This window comes from Cotesia glomerata, linkage group LG6, assembly GCF_020080835.1.
Source record: "Cotesia glomerata isolate CgM1 linkage group LG6, MPM_Cglom_v2.3, whole genome shotgun sequence".
Taxonomy (NCBI): domain Eukaryota; kingdom Metazoa; phylum Arthropoda; class Insecta; order Hymenoptera; family Braconidae; genus Cotesia; species Cotesia glomerata.
Genome location: NC_058163.1, coordinates 1,315,388 through 1,325,643, shown reverse-complemented (window position 1 = coordinate 1,325,643; position 10,256 = coordinate 1,315,388). Strand labels below are relative to the sequence as shown.

General features: G+C 29.0%; 2 protein-coding genes and 1 long non-coding RNA gene across 3 annotated transcripts; 1 reads left to right on the top strand and 2 right to left on the bottom strand.

Annotated features, from left to right (window-relative positions):
- Window positions 1-2,215: 2,215 nt before the first annotated feature.
- Window positions 2,216-2,574, bottom strand: LOC123266802. Its single transcript, XR_006509863.1, has 2 exons — window positions 2,386-2,574; window positions 2,216-2,308 (listed from the first exon to the last, which is right to left on the bottom strand). It is a non-coding gene; the product is annotated as an uncharacterized LOC123266802 (long non-coding RNA).
- A 153-nt stretch (window positions 2,575-2,727) lies between these two features.
- LOC123266801 lies at window positions 2,728-4,746 on the top strand. Its single transcript, XM_044731217.1, has 4 exons — window positions 2,728-2,813; window positions 2,875-3,024; window positions 3,093-3,242; window positions 4,528-4,746. The coding sequence occupies exons 1-4, from the start codon at window positions 2,748-2,750 to the stop codon at window positions 4,678-4,680; spliced, it is 519 nt and encodes a 172-aa protein (XP_044587152.1). The 5' UTR covers window positions 2,728-2,747; the 3' UTR covers window positions 4,681-4,746.
- A 1,981-nt stretch (window positions 4,747-6,727) lies between these two features.
- LOC123267113 lies at window positions 6,728-9,792 on the bottom strand. The gene is made up of 4 exons (XM_044731626.1): window positions 9,669-9,792; window positions 9,439-9,585; window positions 7,004-7,153; window positions 6,728-6,945 (listed from the first exon to the last, which is right to left on the bottom strand). The coding sequence occupies exons 1-4, from the start codon at window positions 9,732-9,734 to the stop codon at window positions 6,760-6,762; spliced, it is 549 nt and encodes a 182-aa protein (XP_044587561.1). The 5' UTR covers window positions 9,735-9,792; the 3' UTR covers window positions 6,728-6,759.
- Window positions 9,793-10,256: the final 464 nt, after the last annotated feature.

Below are 10,256 nucleotides of genomic sequence, written 5' to 3'. Positions count from 1 at the left end.
AACTTATCTTCGTGAGTATTTAGCCCGAAGAGGGCTAAGAGACCCATTGTTAGGATGTTGAAAAGGATTGGAGAGTTTACCGTGCCCTGCTGAAGTCCTTCAAATATTTCGTAGGTCTTGCTGGAAAGGTTGAGACCGTCCCAGGTACGAAAGGTTCTTTTTGTGATCATGTCGATGATTATTGACAACAGCCAGCAGGGGAAACCACGCATTGTCAGTTTATAAATAAGGCCATTTATCTCTTGAAGTGTCTGTCTGCTGTGCTGCTGTCTTAGATGATAATGATTCTATGATCTACATAATGTATCATATGAGTTTATCATAAATGGAATATAAAAATTGATTTTAATATATATATTTGGATAGTCATTATTCATAATTTATTTATTTTACCAAATTTCATTATAATATAACACTTATTTAAGTAATAAAATAAATAATGATTTTACTATTAGGTAGTAGCAGAGCAAACCAAAACATCTTATAGGAAATATGACAAATTTTGTATTTCAGAATTATTTAAACGTAATTATAAACATCATTTTACACTTTTTGTGATTACCAAAAAAAAATTTTTTTTCAAAGAAAAAATTTTTATGTCTGTTAATTATATATAAGCATATATAATTATATATGGGACTATATACAATCTTGCATGGCTGTATATTGCTCCATATATAGTCATATATAATTATATATGATTATATATAACCTCATATACAATTCCATATATAATCATGTATGATTATATATAATTCTATATACTTATATATAATTGTATATGGAACTATATATAATCGTGCATGGTTGTATATTGCTCCATATATAGTCATATATAATTATATATGATTATATATAACCTCATATACAATTCCATATATAATCATGTATGATTATATATAATTATGTATGATCATATATAATTAATCTAATATATATATATCTAATCTCTACTGACTTCTAAAAATTGTAAAAATTGTAAAAATTGTAAAATTAACAATTGTTTAGTAATTGTATTACTTAAATCTTAATTTAATATTAAACAAATTGCAAATCTTAAATCTAAACCATTATATGATGTTATAACTTAAAAATTTATATATAATCTATGCATTATTGTTACTACACTATACTATCTATATTTTATACTATTTATTTATATTTATATTTATATCTTACAATACAGTCATCACAAATTACATTGTATTAAATACCTTGCCATTCGGCCTGTGCCTTGGCATATATTATTAATGAATAAATAAATAAATATATAATTGTATATAATTATATATGTGATTCCATATATAATCATATATGATTATATACAATTATATATAATTATATAGAAACATTTTTTCTCGGGACGATAAAATTACCGTAAAACTCTAGAAATTTTACCGTAAAAAATCTATGTATTTACTATAATATTACTATAATTTTACAATAATAAAATCGTATTTCTATGATAAAAATACCAAAGATATACTGCAATTTTGCCGTGTTTATACTGACATAATTAAAGATATAATGCTTTCTACCGTAAGATGGACGGTGGTGTTTATTACTCGGTGGGTCTTATTAGGTGACTGAGTAAATAGATACGGATAGTGTCTCTGATAGCTCAACTGGTAGAGCCTTCGACACGTAACTAAATGATCCGGGTTCGAATCCCGGTCTAGACTAAAAAAAATGATAATAATAATAATAAAAATAGAGAAATTAATTTATAAACCTCTTAAAAATTATTCATGATAATTTATAATATAATAAAAAAAATTTTAAGCTATTAAAAAATAGTAGTAAAGCAGCATATTTTTGGTATTTTGCCGGTAATAGAAAGTAGGGATCTTCTTTTCCGGTTTTTTGCTGCAATAGTGCCGCAGATATACAATAAATATGCGTACAAAATCTTCATAATCTGCGATTGTTTCTCCTTTCAATTCAATAGTAATGATACCTATTTAAAAAATTAATAAATTAATAAATTTATTTATTAATCACTCTAATCTTATTTTAAGCTCATTGAAAATTATTTTATACTTTTTAGTTCGGCTAACTATCATTTATTTAAGCTGTATAATTATTACAATAAATATTACTTAAATCTACTTCAGCTGCTGATGAGTCAACCATCAAAATGGCGACGAAAATTCCCAAGTATTTGAGATCCATTTTTACGGTGTTTTTTTTGAAGGCATGAATTATAATTTTTTTCGCGGCTATTTATATTAATTTGATTAATCTATTATTTGCATATTTAATTATAGGTTCCTCTATAAATACATTGTTCGAAAATCAGATTTCTAACCTGTAATTAAATGGTATTGATTTATTCATGGGATGTGTATCCTGTTTTTTAAAAAAATCTGATTGAAGATTATAAACAATCATTTGATGCATATTAATGAGCAGAATTAAAAATTCGCCCTAAAAAGATCCCATTGTTCGAATTAAGGTTATGTAACTGTCGTGAAGGAACTGATACAAATTTTATCAGTATTAATTACATTTGAAAAAATAATATTAATTACAAAAGTTATTATATAACCTATTCTTATTTTTATTTAGAATTAACATCCTGTTTGATTAATAAGATATTAATTGCACGCTATCAATCGTGCAAGATTCGGAAAAAGCGACAATGCGTGACGATGGATTTACATTTTTATTGATTATCAGATAAGCATAATTTAATTCAATAAGTACAACCGGAATTTTATTTTCAGCTTCAATTCATTCACAGAGTCATGATGAAAATCTCTAATACTTTATCCGTATTTTTGATCACGCTCTTTGGAGCGGTAATAGGAAATGTGAGTTTAAATAATAATTTAAAATAAAATTTCTTATTGATTAAAAATTTTTGAATTGCAGAAAATTCCAGTTGTCAAGTATACAAATTTTACAGCAGAATTACAGCCTGGTAATCTTTACTTCGAGAATTGGTCTACTGAAGTAAGCGAAGCGGGTGATGTAATTTCCATAAAATCTCCATTAAAAGCAGATCTTCCCGACAATTTGATGGTAATCCAAAATTTTTTAACAATAGTTAAAATCATTTGTAATCAATAAATCATTTAGTTAATTTATAGTTTAGAATTTTCGCCGATATAAATGGTGACCAAGTATTCTTCTTTGAAATCGGGTTATGTGAAAGCTTTGAACAAGGAATGGCTGATAAAAACTTACTGGATCATGGATACCCTAAGGATAAGTTTCCCAGAAGCTGCCCAGTAAAAGCGGTAAGTATTTTTTTAGCAATAAAAGGTTCACTTGAGCCAAGAAAATATTTTTTCTAATTATTTTCTTGAGCGAAAAAAAAATTTTTTTTACAAGAAATTACACTTATTCCAACAAAATGAATTCTCTTGCTTTAAGAAATGCGTATCTTGATCCAAGAAAATTTATTTAAGTCAAAAAAATCTTGTTTTGAGAAAATTCAGCCTCGAGCTCCAAAAAATTTAGTTCTTGATATAAGTTAACTTTCTTGTCTTGAGAAAATTTCTCTCTTGCTCCAAAAAATTAAATATAAAGATAGAAGTAAATTTTCATTAATATTTTTATTGATTAAAATGTCAATTGGGAAGATCAAATAATATTTCATCATTTTTTTTTCATTCAATATGTATAATTGCACGGTAAAATAACATAAAATGGGTATCAAATATTCTCGAGAAAAATTTTCTCAAGGTGAGAAAATTTTTTTCTCAGCTGAAGTAGGTGGCGCTGCTTTCCTAAAGTATCTGAAAATCTTGATCAAATATAAAAATTTTGTATCAAGTATTTATGATCTGAATTAAGAAAAAATTACCACCAAGAATAGAATTTAAAGAAAAATTTTAACTTCGGCCCACATAACTTCGGTCATCCTTCAGGCACCCGACAAATTTTCTTGAGCCAAGCCCTGAAGGATTCAAAATGCGGTAGAGTACGGTAATGTACGGCAAATTTACGGTAGGGTACGGTAGAGTACGGTACGTACAGTGATTTACCGTAATACAGTATGACACCGTAAATTACGGAGATTGTACGGCAAAGTACCGTGATTGTACAGTAATTTACCGATATTGTACCGTAAGATACCGTGATTGTACGGTAAAATACCGTAATTGTTAGTAAAATACTATAATTATCCGGTAAAAAAAGTACTTTTTTTTTACACTAAAGTACCATAATTGTACGGTAATGTACCGTAATTGTACAGTAACTTATCGCTAAAATAAGGTATATTTTACGGTAGGTTACCATTGCAATACGGTAGAGCAGAAAGTTCAGAAGTATATATATATATATATATATTCTACCGTATTTTCACCGTACGCTACCGTAATTTTACCGTTCTATACCGTATTTTCACCGTTCTTTACTGTACATTACGGTGTTTTACGGTTTATCGACCGTATATTTACCGTATAATACCGTAATTCTACGGTATTTCAGATCCGCCAGGGAGAATTTTGTTCTCCAGTCAAGAAATTTTTCTTTCTGTGCTACTAAACTCTTAATTATTGTTTTTTATTTCTTTAGGGTGATTACGGAGTAAGGGATTACAAATTTACTGCAGAAAATATACCATTCGAAGTACCATCCGGGGATTTTATCGTAAAATACTCCTTGTTTGAGCCTAACAGTGAACCTTTGGTAACATTAACCTCAACAGGGCAGCTGACTTATAAATAATTTCAAATTATGAAAAAATCATTAAAATTATAATTAAATAAAAATTATTATGGGTCATTCCATGCGTAATGGGAAAATAACAAAAATTTTGAAATTTCTTTAATTCATTCTAATTTAGTCCTACTTTATTATTAAAAGTCTATATTTTACTAATTTGTAAAGAAAATTTTGTTTAATCAATAAGAAAATGGATTTTTCTCTCCTAGTAACTTATCAGCCGTACTAACTTGTATCTCGGTCAAATGTTGTTTTAATAGCTTTAACAACAAATTCATTTAATGTTTGTTATTAACTAACACATTTATTATTATAGTTTTAAGAACAAATTTTGTTTATGTTCGTTATTAATTAACACCTAAGTTTATCAAGATCGTGTTATCAGCATGCTAAATCCTTTATTTGTCTTTTTTAATTAGTTTTTTTTTAATTATCCTAAATTATTTATAGTTAAATATATAAACAATAATGTTTCTAAGGTTGAAATAAAATAAAAGTCTTTTTAATAAGCAATTTGATGTAGACATTTAGTACTTGTCCCACCAGTCACAAATGCCTGTCCCACCAGTCACAATAAAAACAAATTTTTAACTTCCCGCTAAGAAAATCGAAGATTTTCAAAAATCGGGAAGTTATTGTTTTCTCCCCGTTTTGCAAAAACCGAGTTTTCATCAGATCTCGACGTTTGAAGGTCACAGGAAGCTTCTCTGATTATCCCCGCGAGGTTGTCACGGTGTCTGTATGTGTGTGTGTGTGTGTGTGTAAAACTATGTGAAAGTATGTGAAAGTATGTGAACCGCTTATAACTTTTGAACGGCTTGACCGATTTCATCGCGGTTGGTGCCATTCGAAAGGGCTTGACTAAACTTAGATTTTGAAAACTATTTGGACCGATTTAGATCAATAGATTTTGAGAAATCTTCAAAAAACTGAAAAAAAAAAATTTTTCAAATGTGGTTTTTTTGGAATAACTTTTAAACGGCTTAAAGGTTCAATTCCAAAAACTAATCAGCTCTTAACCTCAAAAAACCACGATCGCCACCAGTCCGGTCAAAATCGGTTGATTCGTTCGAGAGATATCGTGAACGAAAGAAAACCGAAAAAAGTGTTTTTTCGGAATAACTCCAAAATTCCTAGCGCGATCAATTCAAAATTTAAGATTCTTTGTGAGGCTTAAAAAACTGCGTCGAATGCTTCTAACCGCGTAAAAATCGGTTTATTCATTCAAAAGTTATTGCGGTTTAAAAATTCATAAAATAGTGTCATCATATCTCTATCAGACTTTTGAGCTCGAAGAGCTTTAAAGCATAAGAAATCAATCTCTTTGAGCTCGGAGAGCTCAAAATAACCCATAAATTGTATTTTTGAGCTCGAAGAGCTCAAAAACGTCATTGGTGCAATTTTAAGCGCCTAAGTATGGAATTAGCGGGAAGTTGTAGGGATGGCCTTCAGGGTCAACCGTTTTCCTAATTTTTTTAATTGTTTCTACGTAGGTAATCAGTCTAATTCTTCATAATATTCAATGTTTGTAGGATAAGTTTCGTATTTTCGAGGGAAGTATTTTTTTTTAGTTTAGTGCTCGAACTGAAATTGGACTTTAAGTATACCTTTAGTAAGAGAGAAGGATTTGTTCTTAGTCCCACCAGTCAAGCTCAGTCAAACGATAATTACAAGAAACTTAAAAAGTAATGGAGGTTTTTGACAAAGGGATGTTGTTAATTAGTTATTCTTCTATATAATAAGATAAATTTTACTATAGTATAAGTTTCAGTCTTATAATTATATATAATTGATGGAATTCTAGAGTCAAATGTCCCACCAGTCTCTATGGAATGCCCCATAACTTAAAAATTTTTTCCGATTACCTAATTTAAAATTATGTCATTTATAAAAAATTACTAATTAAAATAATTAATGCGTATATTAATTGGATTTTACCGAGTAAATAATAAAACAATTGATAACTGTTGAACTATTTTTTGTTTATCTACTGAAGCGCTTTTACTCACTACAAAAAAAAGAAACATTTAATAATTAGCCATATTGTCGCAACCGATGAGTAGAAAAGATTCTGGAATTAAATCAACGTCCTAGTCCAGGAACTGGTACTCCAGGAACATCATGAGAAATTTCAATTACGGCTTCCACTATCACCCATGGACCTAAGTCGGGTTCCCCGATAACTAGTTTTGCTTCATAGTCACCAGGTGGCATGCCCGGAGGGAATTTATCCTTCGGAATCGGATATTTGCTTATTTCATAATCACCCTGAAGAAATAAATAATTTTAATTTGGAAGAAAATTAATAATGTGAATGCGATCTTACTGGGCTGATTGGGCTCTCTTTAGGGAACTTATCCTTAGGCAATCCATACTTAAGCATATCTTTACCGTAAACTTCGTTCTTCATCAATTCACTCAACATATCTTCAAAATCTGCGACTACTTGACCTTCAAGCTCAACAGTTACTGATATCTATTTTAAAAATAAATAATTTATTATATAAACTTATTTTAGAGGTTAAATTAAAATTATTAGGCAATAGATTAGCCGCTAAATTCAAAATAACATCACAATTTTAGAATTTTTTTTATTAAAAGAATAATAAAAAAAATTCATTTTTATAAAACTTTACAATTTTTTAGTTCTAATTTAAGGAGACCCAGGCAAAGTAGTCAAAATTTTAAAACTTCCTGAAAATTTGTAAATTCAATCTATGTAGCCTAATAATTAATAAAAAAATTAAAAAACAGTAGGTTTCCGGGATATTTATTTTTTTTTTCATTGCTTGTTAGTTAAAAATCGACTTAAAAAATAATTATTCAAGTTTTTATTGCATGAAATTGTTTTATAAAAGGCTAATTCATAAAAAATCATTAAAAAAAGAAATTGTCAAGAGTATTCGACAAAATGGCGGCTGCGATTCTCGCGCCACAAAATGGCGGCTAATTCCAAGCGTGGCAAATTAAAAAATGTAGAGAATTTAGTTTAAAAAGTTATTTAAGGAGATCCACGCAAAAATTATTAAAACTTCCTGAAAAATTGTAAATTCTACGTAGCCTAATAATTAATAAAATTAAAAAACAGGTTTTGGGGATTTAATTAAATAATTAGGGTGAATCTTGTAATTTTTACATGAATGGAGATTCTACGAGCCGGCATTTGGTTAAGAATTTAATGCAATTAACGATTTAAAAAAAATTTTATTTTCATTGAATTTGATTGAAAAAATAATAAGCTTTCGATCAAAACAATAAAAAAAGTAGCTTTCCGAACGTATTACGGAGATATTTTATATTTTTTATGAAAAATCACTCGGAACTTGCGTTCTTTAAAGTCTTGTATTTGACTTGGCAACACCGCTTGCGCAGTTACTCATGCGCATAAGTAGCCGCGGTTTTTTAAATGCTAGAAGATGTTAGTCATTTTAGTTAGACAGTAAACATAAATAAATTTGAAGGTTAGGGACACTCTTTTTGTGTTATCAAGTGTATACCGGTAATTCAGAGTGCTAGATTTTTTATTAGTAAATTAAATGTTAATAATTATTTAATGAGTAAATTTATCGGAAATTTCCTTAAAAATGTTATTAATTTTTAAAAATTAATTTTAAGATAACAAAAATATTTCTACGTATTATTCTTTTATAGACATTCTTTACACTAGGAGGGTACTTGGATCTCCTTAATAAATGAAAAAAAAAATTAGGAAAACGGTTGACCCTGAAGGCCATCCCTGCAACTTCCCGCTAATTCCATACTTTGGAGCTTAAAATTGCACCAATGACGTTTTTGAGCTCTTCGAGCTTAAAAATACAATTTGTAATTTATTTTGAGCTCTCCGAGCTCAAAGAGATTGCGTTCCTAGGCTTTTGAGCTCTTCGAGCTCAAAATTCTGATAGAGATTTGATAAGACACTATTTTTCGAATTTTTAAACCGCAATAACTTTTGAATGAATAAACCGATTTTTACGCGGTTAGAAGCATTCGACGCAGTTTTTTAAGCCTCACAAAGAATCTTAAATTTTGAATTGATCACGCTAGGAATTTTAGAGTTATTCCGAAAAAACACTTTTTTCGGTTTTCTTTCGTTCACGATATCTCTCGAACGAATCAACCGATTTTGACCGGACTGGTGGCGATCGACGTGGTTTTTTGAGGTTAAGAGCTGATTAGTTTTTGGAATTGAACCATAAAGCCGTTTAAAAGTTATTCCAAAAAAACCACATTTGAAAAAAATTTTTTTTTTCAGTTTTTTGAAGATTTCTCAAAATCTATTGATCTGAATCGGTCCAAATAGTTTTCAAAATCTAAGTTTGGTCAAGCCCTTTCGAATGGCACCAACCACGATGAAATCGGTCAAGCCGTTCAAAAGTTATAAGCGGTTCACATACTTTCACATACTTTCACATACTTTCACACACACACACACATACATACAGACGCCGTGACAACCTCGCGGGGATAGTCAGGGAAGCTTCCTGTGACCTTCAAACGTCGAGATCTGATAAAAACTCGATTTTTGCAAAACGGGGTGAAAACAATAACTTCCCGATTTTTGAAAATCTTCAATTTTCTTAGCGGGAAGTTTAAAATCAAAAATTTTTTAACGCCGGTTAATTTTAGTATCATCAATATTTTCTATCTTTAACCTACAAAATTTCATTGAATTATAAAATAGTATCGATTTTCATTATTAAATATGTACTTTTGCTATTCTTTACCTTGGCATTGAAATTAAATAAATAAGTAAAAAATTACCGTGGTTGTGTCAGGTAACGTTTTACTGATTGAAAATTTCGCAGTTCCTTTCTCCCCTGAATCTGAGATTTCCGTTACCATATTTTTGAAGTAAGGATTGTCAGGAGTTTTTGAGGTGAGTTTCTTATATTTTATTTGTATTGTTGGCTGAAATATTTAAATAATTTATTTTTCAAGTTATATATATCCTTACAATTTATCATAATAAATATAATTGTAATATTACTTACATCTAGTCCAACAGCTGACTCGACCGCCAAAATGGCGACTAAAATTCCGAAGTACTTAAGGCTCATTTTCACAAATGATTTCAAAGTGTGAATAATAAAATTTTTGCCGGTACTTATATTCAGTTCAGTAATCTATTAATCTAATGATTAATTACTACCTCTGTATACTTAATTGTAATTAATTAATAGTCTCTTTGTAACTATTGTTACAAAATCTGATTTCTAACCTCAATTATCAGTTTCAGCATTTCGTGAAACAAAACATGAATCCTTTTTTTTGTCAGCAAATCTTGTAATTATATGAATTAATCTGATGAATAGTAATTAATAATTAATTTAAGACATACTAGTAATTTAATTATTGTTTACTTTTAGAACATCCGTTATTCGGGATTGAAATCGATTGTACAAACCAAACTCGGGATTGTTCGAAATAAGGTTATGTAACTTCACAAAATTGATATCAATTTTTCTTATAATTAATGTGTTGCGTCCTCAAAAATTATTTGAGTTACAAAACTAATTATATAGAAATCTATTGAATTTTTTGTAAGAAATAGACTTCCTGTTAAGATTGATTAGGGGTTA

Bases quoted from the DNA above. Each gene is read 5' to 3' on its own strand.
- LOC123266801 (XM_044731217.1), top strand. From the start codon at position 2,748: ATGATGAAAATCTCTAATACTTTATCCGTATTTTTGATCACGCTCTTT. The intron at 3,025-3,092 runs GTAATCCAAAAT...GTTAATTTATAG, and splicing joins ATCTTCCCGACAATTTGATG to TTTAGAATTTTCGCCGATAT. The intron at 3,243-4,527 runs GTAAGTATTTTT...TTATTTCTTTAG, and splicing joins GAAGCTGCCCAGTAAAAGCG to GGTGATTACGGAGTAAGGGA.
- LOC123267113 (XM_044731626.1), bottom strand. From the start codon at position 9,734: ATGAGCCTTAAGTACTTCGGAATTTTAGTCGCCATTTTGGCGGTCGAG. The intron at 9,586-9,668 runs GTAAGTAATATT...TAAATATTTCAG, and splicing joins AGTCAGCTGTTGGACTAGAT to CCAACAATACAAATAAAATA. The intron at 7,154-9,438 runs GTAATTTTTTAC...TTTTTAAAATAG, and splicing joins CGTTACCTGACACAACCACG to ATATCAGTAACTGTTGAGCT.